General features: G+C 36.6%; 1 protein-coding gene across 5 annotated transcripts in view; it reads right to left on the bottom strand.

Moving 5' to 3' along the window:
- Nucleotides 1-5,820: 5,820 nt before the first annotated feature.
- sema6a (sema domain, transmembrane domain (TM), and cytoplasmic domain, (semaphorin) 6A) overlaps nt 5,821-20,082 on the bottom strand; it is a 69,287-nt gene continuing 55,025 nt past the window's right edge. For all 5 annotated transcript variants that reach the window (XM_046870615.1, XM_046870614.1, XM_046870616.1 and 2 more), the window contains one exon: nt 5,821-9,463. In XM_046870615.1, coding sequence (XP_046726571.1) covers nt 8,385-9,463 — 1,079 coding nt within the window. In that variant the 3' untranslated portion in view covers nt 5,821-8,384. The remainder of the gene's footprint in view (nt 9,464-20,082) is intronic.

The following is a 20,082-nucleotide window of genomic DNA, read 5'->3' as shown; positions in this document are numbered from 1 at the left end:
TCTTCCTCTTTCTCCTCCTCCTCCTTCTCTTCTTGCCTTCTCTGGTCTCCAGAGATATTCAATACTGAATGCCAGATGTGATTGATGAATGGCTAATGTGTCTGGAATTTTGACCTTTGCCATAATGGAATGAATTGAAACACATTATCCACGTCCTAAATGCTGTCTGAACTTCAGCAGCAGAAAAATTAAAAAGGTTGCCATTTACATGTTTTCTGTCTTAAGAATATAGTGTAGTTTATAGACTATTTTACTTGTGCTGAATTACTATTCTACTATAAATACCTTTCAGGGGTTTTGAATCTCATTACACATTACAATAATACATAAATGTCATTAGAAATGTAAGAGTAAAATGATGAGTATAGATGAGTAATTCTTTTATTATTGTAATTGTTATTGTAATAAAAAAATAGGAAAGGGCATGAAATGATGAAATTATGTATGCAAATATTGTGTGTCTGTGTGTGCGTGTGTGTGTGTGTGCGTATATATATATATATATATATATATATATATATATATATATATATATATATATATATATATATATATATATATACGCACACACTATATTTATATAGAGTGCATGGATTTCTTGTTGCACATCTTCTACTATTTTTAATGGCTATTCATCTATACTCATCTCTTACATATCATATGCCATGAACAGTAAAAATAATTTGTAAGCAGACAGAAAAATCTATCATATATGTCAGAGCTCCTAGTTTGCAAGGGCCGACCTTCAGCACAGCAACAAAATTGTCATTTAGCAGAGGCCATCTCCAGCAACCTGCTGAGTGTGAGCCACCTGGGCCCTGCTTATTTTAGATGAAGAAAAATGGAAGGAACAGACACAGCCTTGAGATGCTGATACAATGAAACATGTAGCATGCACTATATCTTTTTTTTGTAAAACAATTTATTTATTTTTTCCATTCATTCATTCATTCATTCATCTTCAGAAATCTTCAAGAGCATCCTTTTGTTCTGGTCAGGGTTTCTGTGAGTCTGCCCAAGAACCTGGGGAGGGGGTAAGAATGCACACTGGACTGCCTTCCTGACAGTCTTTTAATGTTTCTACGGGTCTACAAAATTGTTCTTGGCTGGTTTGGTTCGAGTAAATAGTATTCAGTAAAAAAGAAAAAACGCCTTGCAAACAGAAACTCCAATGTGTTGTTTTAATTTGCTGTGCATCTGCCCAGTGTTTCTGGCAAGAAAAAAAAATTACACTAGTTCTTTGCTTCAGGTCCAAAACCTAAACTTAGTCAAGAGAACACTTTCTTCCTCATCTCGCTGAAGCAGAGATAAGAAGTAACAAAATACAAATACTTTGTTACTGTTCTCAAGTAGAATTTTTCCCGGTATCAGTACTTTACTTCACTATTTATTTTTCTGATAACTTTTTACTTTCACTCATTAAATTTTTTTACACAAATATCTGTACTTTCTTCTTCTTACATTTTCAAACCAGGCTCGTTACTTTAGTTTTAATCTATTTGGTGACATGCGCAACTTTTTTTTTATTTCTCTCCGCTTTCAGCACAACCTATTTATTGTCAATGCATAGTTTTTTCAACCTGCCACTGGTGTAACAAAAAGTATGGGGTTAACGTGGATGAGACAGAGCGAGTCAGCGATGTAAACATGACTGAGAACAGAAACATTCCTCATCACCTGATCATCATCATCATCTTTTCTCTGCTTGTGTTTTATATGGTGGTTGTGTAGCCTGGACACATTCATTAGGTAACAACATTTGTTATGTTGTATATGATGTGAGATCCAGTTACCAGAGTGACACTAAATCAGTTAGTAGTAATGACTACTTTTTACTTAAGTACAAGTCAGAGCCCATAATTCTTTACTTTATCTTGAGTGAAAAAGTGTAGTCAGTACTTTTACCCGAGTCTTTTAAAACATGAGTATCTCTACTTCTACTTAAGTAAAGGATGTGTGTACTTTTTCCATCTCCGCCCTGAAGACTAGGACATGGGATATCAGGGTCAAGTAACTGGTCAACAATTACTAATATTTTATCATAGACAATAAATAGATGTGTGTACAAACTGGATCATGAATCTATACCTGCATAATATTCACATTGTACTAGTAGATTTTGAAAGGAAAAGGTTATTTTTAGAAATTACTATTTCTGTGTCTTTAAATCTTAAGTCAATATATTATTTTTTTACTCAAAACCTATGCATTTTCCTATACATTTTTAAATAAATATTTGCCATCTAACCACGTGTTCTAACTGAAATACACAATGTTTGAAAATCACTTCCCATGTGTACAATATTGTTAATGAGATTAGCATTGAGTTTATACTACATACAAATAGCCAGCAAGGTAGCATTTGGATACCAGTTTAAATCAGTTCAGAAAGCAAATTTCTTTCCAACTTTTTTTTTTCAATGCAACAGGAATCTTTGCTTGCATCATGCATATTATGTATTTACCTGGTTTTGGGGAAGCATATAAAATGTATGTGTAGGTTATCTGCACACTTGCAAGAGTATTGCAGTTTTCCAAAGGTTTACAAGTTTAGACAAAGCCCCTTCCATTCCAATGCTCCTCTTTACTGTCATGCTCTGTAGCTTACACCCACTTTCCTTTATTTGTCTGCTGCTGGCCAGAGATTTTAACAGTCCTGGTGGTCTCAGCCTTATCATGCTAAAACACACAATAATGTAAAGCAATATGGAAAAGATAGTCATATCATTTCTATTGTGTACAGTGAGGGCTGGTGCTTTTGCTGCCATTTGTTATGTAGATGTTGTCTGTCAGGCTAGACGACTGGGTCAGAGCATTTCCAAAAACTGCAGCTCTTGTGGGCTGTTCCTGGTCTGCAGGGGTCAGTATCTATCAAAAGTGGTCAAAGGAAGGAACAGTGGTGAACCGGTGACAGGTTCATGGGCGGCCAAGAATCACTGATGCATGTGGGAAGAGAAGGTTGGCCCATGTGGTCCGATCCAACAGATGAGCAACTGTAGCTTAAATTGCTGAAGAAGTTAATGCTGTTAATGCTGTACTGGTCAGGACTGTTAAGCAGCAAAAGGGGGACCAACACAATATTTGGCATGTGGTCATAATAATATGCCTGTTTGGTGTATATTTTTAATCTTTTAGTCTATTTTTTTTTTTTACTAAAGATTGGGTGAAAAATGTATTTTAATTGGTAATCCTGACTACATGCATCAGAACAACTAGTGAATGTCAGTTTGTCTGTGTTTGGACAAACTAAAAAACAAATGTATTAATAAAGAATAAATGTTCTGCTTGCTGTATTTTTTGCTGTATTTCATGTTCATCTCCAGCTAATACAAAAGATGAAAAACAACAATGTTTAGCTGATTCACATTTATTACTGGTCTTTCCACTGCATTCTATTGTGCCCTGGATCACAGTGGCAGCTAATTGCTGGCCATCTGACATTTTAATCTACTCAACCATAATTCTGACTCACTACTGACCAACTGTGATATTATTCCACAGTGGAAATTATTAAATTAAGCCAAACAACTGGAACAAGCCCGAATTTGCCGAACAAACAGAAGCAGGAAAAGACTAAAGTTGCCAGCTGTTAGAGGATATCGGATGCTGGACTGAATCTCTGGAATAAGGTTTAGGGATTATAGGACTAAGCCAGTTTAGAGATGAAAAACATAAAAAGGCTTTGCCATTTTTCTCGGGTTAGAAACATTAAAAGGAATTATAATGAGAATGAAAGTAGGCAGCATAAATCCTGTTTTCTGGTTGGTAATGATTTAAAAATGCAAATGGGTTTCATGGTGCAAAGATTATTTTGGGGTGAAAGGGTAAATTTTTGCCAAGGTATCTAAATGACATATAGAATTTGATGTCCTGGACATCCATTTTCAGTCCGTTGGAAATGATTAGTTTTCTTTTTATACTTTAACAGCAGAGACAAATTACAAATATTGTGGTAATGTTTTTAAATTCCTACTATAATTCTTTTTAAAATATCTGTATTAAAAGAATGAAAAAAGAAACTTAAATCCTAACAAAGTAACTTTTTGGCATCAGACAGGTAAGTCTCATGGAGTTTCTCTAACAAATCTAAACTTTACGTATGAAATATGTATTGTATTCATTTGTTTACATTTAAATGCTAGTCTAAAAGCTAGTTTGTAGCATCAGCGCTTTAATAAAGCTATTATTTAAATAAATTGACTAAATTTATTTTCCAGTTTTCACTTCTTAACCAGCAATATGTTTTTGTGTTAGCTTGCATTAAACATGCTGTGGATTTATCACTAATTCACAAAAAGACAACATAAAGGTAACAGTTGCAGAGACTAACGTGAATAGCACATGTAGTCTATTTCTGCTGAAACTCTATACCCCCACTGCTGCCTCAGTTCTGTTGCATGTTCACACCATCTCAGACAACTCACTTCACCGTGTCTGCCCAAGGCTCCAGACTGATCCTTATCATCTTGCTTATTCATGGCAGAAGACATGACAAATTACTGTTTAGTAGTGTGAAGCAAGGTTTTGTGTAAAGGTGGTTGTATTTGCATGCTTAGATAAGCATAGGCTTTCGTATCGACTGCGCAAATATTTATCGCGCAAACAGTCTGCCAAAACAAACTATTATCAGAGGTTTACAAGACATACCTATCTGTGACCTTGATTCATTTTTGGTTATTGGTCCCTCAAAATATATTTTGAAATGGAAATATACAGTACAATGTGCCTTTTGCGTGGTAAAGGAAGTCTTTACAGAAATATAGTGAAGTAAAAAAAAACTACATATGTCAAAGTAAAAAAAAAACCTTGATGACTTGAGCAACACATGCTCTTTTGCAGACTGTTTGACAATCTCACTTGCTTTAGACAGCCTTGGTGATTTATTTCATGTGTCCTACCATGTCTAAAACTTTTGGTCTTTTATGTCTGCCATTTAAATTCAGATTCTTTTATTGACCTCAAGACAAAATGTAAATTTTTTTTCTGCAGAACTGCAAATATTCTTTATAAATATTTTGGAATGTTTATGTTAGAAAACATTAATAAGCGTGGAACAAATTTGACTGTGTTGACTCCATAAACTTATGTCTACTTTATTAGGAACATCCGCAATTATCAGTTCTCTAATTATCATACAACCCTATGAGCACAATGCTTACAATCACACAGATACAAGTCAAGAGCTTCAGTTAATCTAGAAATCGCGAAACATTAAAACGTGGGGAAAAAATCTTATCTCGGTAACATTATCCATGGCATGTTTGTTGGTGCCAGAACAGTAGGTTTGAGTATTTCATAAACTGCTGATCTCCTGGTATTTGGAAACACCAGCCCACAGAAACTGAGCAGCTGATGATTGGAAAAAGAACCATCAATTCACCAAATCATCAACTGTCTAGTTTCAGGGGCCCCTGTGTAGCCTCAGATTCGTATTCCTCGCTGACAAGAGTGGAACCTGATGTTTTCTTCTGCTGTTGTAGCACTTCTGCCTTGTTCTGACATGCTCTGTGTTTTTTTACCCTTTGCACCATTCTGAGAAAACTCCACATATTACTGCTTGTGAAAGTTCCAAGAGATAAGCAGTTTCTATGTTACCTGACCCAACCTGTAGCATCATTCCATAATAAAAAACCCTCTTCCCAATGTTTGATGTAAACATTAATTACAGCTCTTGATCTGGATCAGCTCATGAATGCATGCACTGATTGGCCGATGCACAAATGAGGAGGTTAAATCGGTGTACAATTAAAACGTGAACAATTGAAATGAGTACAGTAAATGTACAGTTATGATGTAAATGTAAATAAAAAAAATAAAAGCTTTTTTGTGACAAGAATTTTAAATGTTTTTATTAGGTTTTTTTCATTTATTAAAGAGAATGTCTTTACAACATACATTTACTTATGAATCAGATGTTAAGGAGGTTGGAGAAGGACAAGGAAAAAAAAAACCTTGTGACAGAGCAATATCTTACAGGAGTGTAAACTTCAAGCGATTTTGGAATGTCCAGCTCTGTTCACCTTGAGCAGAGTGTAGCAGACAGAGTGAAAAACAAAAGGCACACCAAAGAGCCCACTGTCCACAATCAGCATCGGGAACCACAGGCCGAGATGCATTTCTCCGAAAACGAGTGAGCGAGTCTGAGTGGCCCTTCACTACTCCTAATCTGATCCGAGACGAGGCCAATGCTGTCTGAACCTATGTACATATTAGTCCAAGTAACATACGGGTAAAGGAGAGGAACCGGCAAATCCTGCTTCCCTTCTCTCTTACTGATGAGTGACTCCCATATCAGAGGCAACTGCTGACAGGAAATAGAGCAATCGCCTGATCTCTACTGAGACTAGATGAGTACTTTGTCCGTTTGTGAAAAATTTGAGCTATAAATCGTTTCAGGGAAGTAGTTAAATTCTTAAATCTGATGATTCGAACCTTTATTGTACATAATTAAGCTACAGTTAGGACATTATATTAGTTAGCATCTGTCATAAACATCAAACGCATTTATTTGTTCCCTAATATCATTCAAGTGCTTTTCTTTTCACAGGAGCCAGCCTGTTTTTTCTGCCTCAAAAACTCGATTTCAACATGTATATTAAGAGCTTAGGGTCATTCGGTGGGAGATACGCTAAGAAGATGAATTCGAATTCATTTCGCCAATTAGCCGTTCATTGCTTTGTGCCAGCCGGAACTAAGAAGACTTTTCCAGGAATATACAATTAATTTTCAAATTGTAAACCCAAAGTAAGAACATCATCAGCCCCTGGAAAACCAAACAACAGCAGAAAAATCCCAAAAACAAAAACAACAACACTGACAGCACTGCTAGCACAACAAAAAGGGCTGCGTTCAAGTGTTTCATTGGCACAATTAGAAATCAATCACTAAAATATGTTGTGTGGTTAGCCCCGCCCACCCAGTATTTCCAAAGTGACCAGAATGAACAAGAATACCTACATTCTTGAGTTGCTTTTTTTTTTTTTTTTTTTTTTCTTTTATCAAACAAGGAAAATACATAATCATAAGGACTACTAGGTAACAGTTAACAGCTAACAAACTCTTCACTACTCAGGGGTGTAAGGCACAAATTTACACATGGAAAAAACAAACAACAAAAATAAAAACAGGCTATCAAACATATAATTCAGTATGAGGGTGTGTGAAGATGAGACTAGGAAATGAGACCTTTTAATACCTGCCAAATAAAAAAAAACTTTTTCTATTAAAATTAAAACATTTCTACCATGCTGGGCATTTGCCAGCATTCATCCTTTTGTGATGCAAATAATATGGGGATTTTTTTTTGTTCTTCCTAGGCTCAGTCTTTGCAAACTTTCATGCAAAAAGTGAACCAGAATGGCACTCAGTGAAGCTATGGCCATTTGGGTTAGAGGTTGATGATACAATCCACAGTGCTGAATGAGGATGCACATGGAGATGTGAAGGTGTGTTTCAGGAGTTCCAGTTTGAAGATTGTTTTATTTTCATCCACCCTTTTCCACAAAAGGGAGATTTATCTTGGTGTGATGCTTGATCTTAACCTTTCTCATACTCCCCTGGCAAAGTTCAATAAATAGCTCCTCGGAGGCCTTAATTCCCTCCATAGGTTGCTTGAAGTAATCGAAAAAGTGTTAGAGGACTTCAGTTCGATGAGTTGTACTGGCTCCAGTTGAATGACTTTAAATAATTTTACATAATTAATTCAAAATTAAAAAGTTCTTTCTCTCTCTTCCTCTGAGTCTAAAAAGAGTCTGTCTTTATTAAAAAATAAATACAACCAGCTATTAGTACTAACAGTCACGGGTTATTCAGTCACCTGTTACAGTAGACAATTCTTCAGACCTCGCTAAAGGCAGAACTTGATTGCTGTGTCCAGTAGCTGCAACACTGAGAGGCATTTAATTTTTTTTTAAGCTTACTTCACAGTTTTCCTTTGTAAACCAGCTGTTGTTCCAGGCTGAGATTGCTGTTGTCCATATGTTGTTTGTTTGTTTTTTTCTCCTTTTTTTTTACTGGGGTATATCCCAGTATTAGAACTACACAATAACACTCCTCTCTGTGATCCACAATGTGTGCTTTTCGCAGGCTGTAAAGAAAACGCCGGTTGCGACGTGGTCGTGTCCCTAGCCTGGCATACTGTCATCTTGAAAAACATTGAGCAATACAGTCAAATCTGGCTCAGTGACAAAAGATTTAAGAGTCTCTCTTGTTTCAGGAGCAGGTGTTTACATGTTTCACCAACAAAGGAATCAACAGCCTGAGTTAAACACGTACATTTATGTGAAAAGTGTGTTTTTTGTGTGTTTTCTTAAAAAAACAGTGAGCATTTTCTGTACACAGCTGTACAACACAGATTTTATGTTCCCCTGTCCAAGGTGCACTGATTATGTCCCCGAGTCGCTGCACTTAACTTGCCCGGAGAGGGCGAACTGCGAAGGTTTGGGTGGGACGTCTGGTTTGCGGTGCCTAGAGCTGCAGCGAGGCAATGAGCCATATGAGCTCAAGCTGGAGTGACGTGAAAGGCCTGAAGGAGAAGAGACGTGTATAGAGTCAAGCCTCTGTGGCGCCGGTGGTGGTGTCTCGGCACGGCTGAAGCTGCGCTTCCTTGACATGTGAGACGAGTTGGATGAGTTGGTGTTGTGCTGCTGCTTCTTTAGGCCCATTGGGTATCCGCGACAGTACATATCTAGCCTCTTGCCCATCTGAGGAACCGCTGGAGGTACCACAGCTGCTAATGAGGCCTCCCTTTGGGGCACGCGGGGTGGCACCCCATCCGAATCCACTATGACATTGTGGCATGGGTTCTTCATTGTTTTGTATTCCAGCGTAGCTGCTTGATCATCTGGCAAATCAGTGCGATGTGGCTGCTCTACATATTCATGCTGGTGCTGGTAGACCTGCTGGTGCTGATGCTGTTGTAAAGGTAGCACCACCACACTTGGGATGTGGCCTGGAGATGCCCTCAGTGGAAGGTCAGTGCCTATCAGGACATTTGGTGAGCCCATGGATGCCAGCTCTTTGGCGCAGGCATTAATTAGATTTTGATTTCTCTCCCAATCCCGGCTGGCACGGCTGGGCTTGCGGCGCAGCTGCATGGGTGTGGACTCAGGTGTGGGAAGTGCCACCAGGTCCAGGTGTTGCTGCTCCTCAGCTTTGATAATTGTCTTACCATTGTGCATCAGAGGAGCAAGGATGGCCTCGGGCCGGCCATCTTTGGCTTGCGTCTCAAATAGGCCTGTCAGCTTGGTCACGCTGTTCATGGAGCCACGTCTGGAGTTCACAGCATCCTTGGTTTTCTTGCGTGCAGAGAGCTCAATATGGCGCCGGCGATGGTCACACACACAGTAGACTACAATACCAGAGAAGACAGCACCCATGATAAATGCCAGCACCACAGCCACAGCCAGCAGAGTGATGGGCACCATCTGATCACGTCCCTTCTGGAAGCTTTCACGAATCACGCCTGTAGGTGAAAGTCAAGAAAGTCTTTACAATAGTTGAAACATTTACACACATCATATTGATTCAGTGTTACAGTGCTAAAAACTTTAAAGATTTCTCCAGAAAACAACCCTGCTGCTGATACAGGAGATACAATTGAACGTTTGTTATGCGAACATATACTGAACTCATCAGTTTTGTTTTTGCCCCTATTTTTCATGAGCTGAACCTGTGAGGAGGATAGATTATCTCGGCAAAGGAGAAGTGCTCACTAACACAGATGTAGAGAGATTTGTGAACAATATTTGAGAGAAATAGGCATTTTGTGTTCATGAAAAAGTCTTAGATCTTTGAGTTCAGCTCATGAAAAATTGGGGCAAAAACAAAAATGTTGCGTTTATAATTTTGTTCAGTGAAGATAATCGTTTGATAACGGTTTGATAAGAATATACTGTACTTGTACCACAACTACACTAAATGCCCAAAAGCTACTGTATATCTCTAGTCACACCCATATGTGCTCTTTGAATAGTCTAACTGAGATTTACTTCCACTTACTACTGTTAGAAAAGCCTTCTGTTAGATCACCTACACTATTTTATCCATGCAGATATTTTTAATGTTTTTAATTGAAACATTAAACATAAAGGTGGACGTACCTGTCATAATTAAGAATTGTGATGCAAAGCTTAAATTGTACATACCACCGACTGGCTATATTATACTATAATAAGACCTGAACATGTGTGGTTTCAAATGAAAAGATATACAATATGTAAAAAACATATTTAAGACAACTGTCTACATGGGTGAAGAACGATCAAAAAAGCCAGAATTAATTACTTTTCATGTCTTGATTTTTTATAAGCTTCTAACAATGAAAAAAAGCTGAAATTTCAAACAGTGTGTAGCAGTGGTACAGTTGGTTGTTGTATGCTTTGATAGAAGCGAGATATATCTGGGCAGGTTTTTAAATATAAATACAATGTATGATAAAATCTGAACCTGATTCAGCTGTCTGGGAAATACTGTGCTTCAAATATATGTGGATAATACACTACAACCATAATCAGGAAAATGTAGAAAGCATCTTTTACTATTGTAACTAATAATACATAAATTATATAGTAGTTATACAATGGATTGAAGAGACAATCGACTAAAAAGAAGATTTTTTTAGGCAGTTAAAAGTAGTACATAAGAACCTAGAATGAGAACACTATAAAACACAAATGTGAGAAATAAAAGTACAGGTAGCCTCCGTACTTATAATGGAAATGCGTTCCAATGACCCTGTCGGCTAAAATTGGGCTGTGAAACATCAAAAACATGCGCTCTAATACTGAGACAACCAAACTCTGTTGACTGCTGGAGAGAGTAAGGCATCTCAAAAAGTGGGAGATACATGCAGACTGGAAGTATCCCAACGTATTGTACTGCATATATGCTGCTACATTTGCCTGCTTTGTGAAACTTGAAAGATTTGTAAAAATATTTTTTTTTTTTATTAAAAAAAATATCGGAAAATAAAAAAAGATTGAAAAATCACGTCAAACCATCATAACTCTGGGACTACCTGTACTGGGAGAAGTAACAAGTAATCAAATAAATGATAATTACACTGGCATCACAATCTAAAAAGAAGTATAAGGAAGAAAGGAAGAGTAGTGGGTACAAGCCTAAGGGTGGAATAGAGTGTTAGTTTAAACCTGTTAGAACACCTTATACCACAGTATTGATTCATTTTCAAAAAAAGCTCTAAAAGGCAAATCAAATTATAATTTTTTCTGCGTTAATGTCTCTGTAGTAACAACTTGTATAATTTTCGATAAAGTATGGGTGTAGAGATGTTTCTTTAGAATTGATTTAGTATTGTCTCCACTGTCAGCACTATGTAAAGAGATAAAGCTGTAAGCGGCACATGTTTTATGATAAGGTTTCAGGATGGAGGGCTTTGATTTTTGTGATTTTTCTCTGACATGACCAGAGGCATTTTTCAGCATCAGTAACTTCAAGAGAGAGGCTAGTGAGGAAAAGGTTGTTTATAGCTTTTATAACATAAGTTTGCTGATGTTCCAAACAGTATATGTAACAATAAGTTATTCTTCATTTTTAATCATTTGTAATCATTGATAATTTGCTGTGGTATAAGAGGGAGAAAAAAAGACTTTGAACATGCTGTTATAGTAAAGTAACCCTTGTTTATGATGTAAAACATCAGTTAATTATGGATTATTTTCCTATTACATTTTCCTAAAATATTTTGCTTTCTTAGCGAATAACAATTTGTTATGACATCACCAGCAAAAGTCAGTTAATGAAACAATTTATGTATTGTCATGCTTTTAAAGGAAGTAAGAACAGTTTGCAGCATTTCACATAAGTCCAAAAAAAAAGGGAAAAAGGAGATGAAGAGGAGGAAGCAATAAATTAGCTAAAAGGAAAAAAAAAAAAAATGGGGTATAAATATAAGACAAAACAGTGGGTTAGCACCGACAACATTTAGCACAGACTCATCTGTTTTCTGTAGGGATTAAGGCAAATGGTTTTCATCATCCACACAGACACACTGAGGTGCAATAAGTCATGTCTAGAACAGACAGTGATCCAAGTCGCACTGGCCTCATGAAATCCACAGGGTCAGCCTGGTGTCACTCTGATCCATGGCTCTAGCAATGGCTTTAAAATTCATTGACTCAAGCTATGACGTTCCCTTTTCAGAGAAACCTGTCTTGATGTTCTTCTATCTATACTATGTATCTATTTTGTTCTCCAGACTTTTGTGGATCACTTGGCTTCATCTTCTAGCAAGTACCTGAACTGATGACATGTTTTTGGAGACCGTAGGTAACAAAGATGATGACACAGTTCTACAGTACATGTCTACTTCTTCTCTGCTAATGGAGAGATCTGCAAAGCTTTTCCTTTTAACCCCATAAGTGAGGTTCTTTTTCTGCTTAAGTAAACCATTTTCTCCCTTAAAGCTCTGGATTTGATGTTTTGATATACAGAATCTGTCCGAAAGAGAATTTTAAAAGTGCCTGCTTAATGTGAGGGCTGAGAAACTTACATTCCGAATGTTCATGCCAGTAAACAAGTGTCAAAATACAGAGTATTAGAGCCTTAAAAGCTTTCAGTGAGTTAGGCTTCTGGTAAATAATACTTGTTGATCTATAAATCTAAATATCTAGTAGTGTCGTTTAGATTTAAGGTGAAATTTGTGGGAATAAAAGTGAGAAAAAAATTACTCGTCACAGATCAATGTCTTTTTGCTAACTATGTCAAATGTGAAAACTACATTTTCACCACATTTCTAAAAAAAAAAAAAAAAAAAGTATGCTAACATTAGCCTTTAGCTTGCAATGTTACTATATATTAAATGTGTCCAGTAATGACAAAATAATGCATACTTTGGTTTGTTCTAGATTTTAAAACAACTTAAGGTTATGTGTGTGCTGCTTTTGCCTCTGCTAGCTGTTTTATTGGCAAAATTATAGCCTACAATTTAAATTCTGCTATTCAGCTTCTTAGCTTTTTGTACCATTAATCTCTGATTGCCTTTTGCATTAGCTAGTGAGGGAGCTGGGTGGGGGGAAATCAATCAGCCCCTCACAAATATCCTCCTCATTCCCAGAGCAGCTGAAGTCTTTCTAAATTGACTTCTACCACCATGAGGGATTTTTATTCCTGTATTTAAACTTGGAGATCTTGCGGTAAAGCTTTAACTCACTGTAAAAGGTGAGGAAGGATGTATTGATGGTTGATAATTTAATCCTGGGGAGATGGAGAGAGAGGTCCGACAGGGATCATCTTAACCTAAACTACATGATGAAAGAGATTCATCAAGTCACCTGCAGAGAAGAACTCTATGTTCAAAATCTACTGTTCCTTGCCGAGTCTGTGAAACTTTTTTGAAGTGGAGTGGAACAAAACAAGCTTTTCATTGATCATCAGGCCCAGGGACAAAATCTCACTCAGTCTCAGAAAGGAAGAGAAGTTAAAGTACTCTTCCTATGACTCTCTGGGCCACTTGCACTGACCTTGACATTGGGCTACTAAGCTATAGAGGGCCCCACTTAAACACAGCCTCCGGGCTTCATCAGACCTTTGAAGATATTCAACTTTCATGTATGAAACAAATTGTTTCTCGAATTGACTTCAAAAGACCTGCAGCCATAAAGAAAACCTCTGGTCTCAGACAAGCAGTGCTCTATTAGCTAAAGGCACATGATTGCGCAATCTCGCCTTACTTTTAAGATCTTATATCTCTTTTAACAAACTCTTTTGATTCCTTCTGAATGCAGAAGTCATCAGGATGGACTAATTATAGTCAAATAGTCTACTCTCACAAAAATGTATGCACGCCAACTAAAACTTATTCATGCAATCTTTTCTGGCACGGGTTGTTGACATAAAAGAAGTTGCAAAAACAAAACTCAAGCTGAGAATCCTCATTCATGAAATCTGAATTTCATGAGGCTCCAATCGCAGATAAATTAGGTATCTTAAAAAAAAAAAATGCTTCGCTGCATTCGGGTGAGTTAAATCAAATCCAAAGCCTCTCACTACTCTCTGTTCCTTGTGAAGCAGCGAAGGCTAACCAAAAAAAGAAATCCATTTTTTTTCTGTAGAGGCTTCAAAGGTACATGAGGTCAAAGACAGGTTGACAGTCATTAATGGTGGTGTCTGATGTACAAGAGTAGACTAGTTAACCTCCCAGTCAGACTGGAGGATTTGGAATGACTTGCAGAAGCACGAACATGTGTGTTGACTGACGATGGTGTGTGAAGCTCCATTGAAGGCTCCGGTTCAAGTGACAAATGTTCCTGTTGATTTTGTTCAGATTATCATGTGAGAAAAGTGACATCCTAGCCAAGCAAACAAGCACAGAAAATTGTTCTGCCACTGCATCTCTAATATGTTTACTTCTCTGCAAAATATTAAAACTCTCTTCTTTTTAAACTTGTTTTCATAGTTGCTCTGTTTGAACACCCTCCATGTTTTAATATTTTATTTTGTCCTTTTTTTCTTTTCTAAATAAAAACAGATTTAGAATATTTATTGATTTTATCAGTAATACCTTGGGCATGAACTATCAAATAATTTGAGCATTTTAATCTCATCAGTATTATAATGCTCTATTTGGGTAAAGATTAGTGGACTGAAAATAATCACATTCGGAGGTGGACAACACTTGGAAAAAGTGTTATTTTTGGCATATTTGTATTGAACTTGATTATTCCATAAATTGAATACTTAAAATCTTAGTGTTGGCAATTTTTGACTCAATATATTTCCTTCAAAGTACTCACAGTTCTTCTCTCCTCCAGCCAGTGGCTGGCTATATCGATCAAGAGAATGGGCTTAGTTTTAGCATTCAATCATTCACATCAATTCCACAGAAGCTCTGACTTTCTTACACTACATCTAGTACTTACTCCTACTATGTACTTGTTATCCATGAGGGTTTGAAGATGAATAATCTTTCAAGCTGCAGTCTGTTTTTGTATCCTGAAGTTAGCAATGATTACTATAAAATAGGTCTAAAATAGAGTTTTCTTTGCTAATGCCAGGTTAGTTTATTGATCCCAAAGGCTTACGTAATTGGCTAGAAGGAAAATCAAACTCTAGCTAATGTCAAATGGTACAAATTTTAAAAAGATGTATTGATCTTTTCAGTCAGAATTGTTACTTTGAACACATGACATTACCTTTCTGTGATCACTTGAAAACTGTAATTTTGTTAACACCAAAATGCGTACTGAACTAAATCTTAAAGAACAAACCATGGCCTACAAAAATGCCCAAGTACTACAATATCCAACTGTCTCATTACTGCCACATTCACAGTGACCAGAGTACTGCTCGTACACACATGGACACAATTACCACTCACATACATGTGCTCGCTCTTAGGATCTGCTCAGTGCTGTGTTTTTGCAGCTGACATACCAAGCTTTTGCATCACTGTTCTCAATTATGGTTTTGCTTTTTTTTTCATCTGGTCTGTTTTCCTAGTTTTTTCATCCTGCTTGTGAATCCCCTGACCTCCTGCCCGCCTTTAAGCCAAGTGTTTTGGTTTGCTGTGTTCCAACTTTAATAAAAGCACTACTTACAACTGCAGCTGCACTGCAAAACTCCTCATCTAGTCAAGACTTCGTACAGTACATCGTATTAATATTATTTCAAGAATGATATACTATGCAAGAGCAGATTGTTTCAGATTCTGATAATTGTTTTAATATTGTTTATATATTTTTTCTTACTTAGTGTGTAAAGCTTAATATTTGTTATTTTATTATAGTATAATAATAATAGTAGTAATAATAATAATAATATATAATATTATAATATTGTTTTAATAGTAGTTACTTTACCTGCAAATTGAGCTTACAGTAATTACCATTAGAGACATAATTTGAGGCATTTTATCTTTTAAGACTTTATTTTAGCTGTAATAACCCCTAAATAATCACAGTAAAAACTTTAGCTCAATAGCATTACTGTATTTATTTCAAATGTCAGCACCAAAACATTTATTTACAACCTAATTATAAGACTCAAAAATTATGCAGTACATTTATAAATTTTTTGGAACCTTGTCCTTTATACAAAGTATTTATGGCTTTTTTTGTAAGTTGTTTTGCAGTTTGATGTTTCAGTTTCTCATGTTGAGTATCTTTCAGTGTTCAGTAATGACAATATACATTCAATACTGTTTTATGTTGTAATAACTTGAAAAAGCAGCAAGTAATCGTTTTGCTTTGTTTTTGCATTGTAACTACTGTGTGTCTTCATTTGAATAAATAATTGTTGACAATATGCATGTATGCGTAATCTTGATTTGAATAATAATCTAGTTTAAATGTCTAATTTTATTACAGAATATGCAAAGATGACAATGTGTGAATTAGGAGGATTTCTCTTGTTTAGTAGCTTTGGTTTTAAGATCTTTTTATACAAATTAAGAAAATCTGTTTTAAAAAAATTTTTACAAGCTAGTTTTAAGTTAATTTAACTAAACTGCAACTGCTTAATATAAGCGTTTCAATTATTATTTTAAGACATTTTGTTCTTTTCTAAAGCCGAGATGTTTTTCTTATTTCAAGTGCAGTTATCTTACTGCACTGGCAGATAATTTGACTTGTTTCTAGTCTGTATGTTTTTAAATCATGCACTTTTTTCTTATATTTAGAGATGTGAAAAAAGTTTTGACTTTTAAAACACTTAAGTAAAGGTAGCAACTTTTTGGGCACATTACAAATAAAAATTTTTTTTTTTTACCACTGGTCATGATACACTAGAAATGCCTTCTACTGAAGATACTGGTTTGACTACAGTTTCAGTAGCCAGGGTCAAAGTATATTTCAAATGAAGTAAATTTGTAACTTGTAAATAGTGAATGCTTTAATGTGCTAGGTAACAGAGGAGCTGTGGCAAACTTTACATCATTTCATTTTCTAAATGCAACATGTAAATGCGTTCAATACAAGAAATGATGTATTTATGGTGACTCAGCAATAAAGAGGGGTTCATTAATTATGTCAATTTAATACAGAACTGTTACTTGGGTGATTAAATTGGGCATGGCATTCATTTATGTGAGGAATTTACAGTGACTTATTTATAGCATTTCACTTTGGACTTGACGTGAACTTTTAAATGATGTGGATTTGGATGTTGTGTTGCAAAGCTACGTTGCCTTGGTAAAATAAACATCTTCCATATTTCCTGCAATAAATAAAACATTTTGGGAGCATTGACGGCAGTTCGTTCATTTCAGTTGTCATTTATTTCTTGTTTCTTCCACTACCTTCAGTGACTTTCTTCATACATATAGTTACAGTCTAAACTGTGATGTATTTAATAGTGCATTTTGCTGTCAGTGTTTTGAATAGCTGATTATGTGTATGCTCTAGATCACTACATGTACAGAGTAATTCAAAAAGCTTTGCCTTCTAAATCTTCTGATTGAGGCCGACAAATGCATGTTTAATACACATGCAGGCATATAACAGTCAAGGTTTAAGCATGGCATATGCCACAGTGAGCAATCTTTTATTTACATCTAGACTGCACACATCACTTTGTTTACAAGTGCACATATCCCTTTTAGAAAATGTCAAGCTGGCATTTATATTACCTCCCGTCTACATGAATGCATCTAGACTTCTAACGTTCAATCATAACCTACATAATGAAATGGCATTTCTTAGATGTGTAATAAAAAGTAGCCCTTACATATGAGACCTGTAAACACATACATCACACAAATTCTATATGGAAAAAAGTTAAAACTAAAATTGGCATCAGAATCATAGCATTAATATTAAAAAGTAACTGGCCATGGTTTAATGGGGTCGAGGAGAAGCAGAACTGGGTTAAAATCAAAAGCCAAAATCTACCCTATATAAATTAAGCCTTACATTTCAGTGGAGGTTAAAGCCACTAATATAAACATCATTAGGATACGAGTAGCTGAAAATAGTGATCTAGCCTAAACCCGCCTATCTCCGTAACTGTCAGTGTGATGGAAGACTTAGCTGTAAAACAGTGTCAAATGTGCTATAAAATTGTGAGCATTCCATAATGAAAGCTCACTTTGCAGATTTAACATCTTTAGCCATGGCAGCCCAGGGAAACCCCATTAGCAAATGTACACACTGGCTGAAATCCAATCTCAATAGAGGGAAAAAGAGCGGATTTGAACCATAAAACAAAGAAACTAGTGCATTGCGAAGCACTTATGATTAAATGGAAGCTGTAATCGTGTGCGTGCTTTATACTCGATCTGCGCATAGATATCACATGTCCGCTCTCGGTTCACATCCAGTGAGCCCCTCCTGGCTCGGTGCAGTATGCTTGGAAGGCATTAATGATAATCATATATTTCCTGCTGTTGCAGCAAAAGATTATTCTACATGGAATATAGGGCGAGAAAACTCCAGAGAGACCGCTTTCTATCTCAGTATCTATATAGCTTTTATAATTGACCTATAAATTTGAGAGGCACAGAGAGACAGCCACAGGTTGGGGGGGTTAGGGGTGAGAAGATACAGAGAAAAGGAAGAGAGAAAGAGAGGGTGGGGCTAACAGAAGCCATTCCCTAGATGAAGGGAAGAGAAATACATCTCCATTTGGTAGCAGGGAGGATGTGCTGTACAGTAAATTTAGGTTAGTAATTGGTGGTGGCTACATTAAGGTCCAGCCTTGGAACATTCCATCTGGGGAGATGAAAGGTCCTGGGGAAGGGAGACTACTTACAATGGCAGCAGATGGTGGAGGTGCAGATAGGGTGGGTAGGATTCACACACACACACACACACACACACACACACACACACACACACACACACACACACACACAAATGTGACCAGACATGGAGTGCTCAAATGTACTGCGAAAAATGTTACCACCAGCCAGCGTTGGCACGGAGAGACTGGGGTGAACTCATAAACACCGCTTTTTGAATATTCATTAAATTCAAATTTTGCCTGTGTCACACTAATGTGCCACAGTGCAGCGACATCACAGGCCTAAGAAAAGCCAGAAATGTGGCTGTGTACAAAGAACTAATGCTTACACACTCTTATTATGCAAAATGCGTAGTGTTTTTCATAAATAAACATTCTCCTCATAACCATTTTAGCAAATGATATCAAATCGCAGATATCTCCTTTTTTTTCCCCGAGTACACTTGGTCACTTTGGAAGCGATGAAGCCCAGCATGAAGGTGTCCACAGGAGGCGAAAGGGAAGCGTGAATATAAACGAAGGTGCTAATAATATGTGAAGCAGAAATAATATTGCAGTGAAGGAAACAGCCCTTAAAAGAAGTCCCGAAGCTAGAGTCATGCAAGGCCAAGAAAGAAGCAAACGTCAAGACAGCAGCATGAAAGCCAGTGAACATCATTGCTCATTTTGAAAAGAATAAAAGCAGCTTATGTAAAACTGGTTAAGACAAAATTGGCAGTATATAATAATAATAATGATAATAATAATAATAACAATAATAATAATAATAACAATAATAATAATAATAATAATAATAATAATAATAATAATAATAATAAAAGTAATGCAATAAGAAAAAGAAACAACAGCAAAAAAAAAAAGCATTTAGATATGGACCTTTTGCCTAAGCCACAGCACCACAGTGTTCTGGATGACAGCACTGAGGATTGGCAAAAGAGACAGCAACACTGCAGTGATGCCAAGTAAACATGCTACTTCTCTGCCACCATTGTGTAGGTTCAACAGGTGTGCTGCTTCCAGTGACCATGCAAATGTAGGAAATGTGCTTGTAGCTAATCTATTCTCTGATGATGATGATTGATATACCAAAAATATAGTTTTGTGATACTGGAGAGATGTATGTCAGGAAAAAGAGGTTCCCTTTTAGGAAATTGAGCTGCATCGAAAAAAACTTTGGGAACGCCTCGTGTTGTTCACATTCTGAATCACGTGTAAAATCTGACCAATAGCAGTTGTGACGCAATTGGCGGGCGACGTCGCGCAAACCAGAAAGCTACACAATGGGAGCGCGATAGGAGCGACATCAGCTTCTGTTGTTCAGGTAAGCGCTTTGTGAGTGAATCTGTGCAGCATGGCTAAAATGCAAACAAACTTTCGCATGTGTGT

Source organism: Silurus meridionalis, chromosome 17, assembly GCF_014805685.1.
Source record: "Silurus meridionalis isolate SWU-2019-XX chromosome 17, ASM1480568v1, whole genome shotgun sequence".
NCBI lineage: Eukaryota > Metazoa > Chordata > Actinopteri > Siluriformes > Siluridae > Silurus > Silurus meridionalis.
Note: the sequence above shows the minus strand (reverse complement) of the source record. Positions and strands in the feature narration are given on the sequence as shown.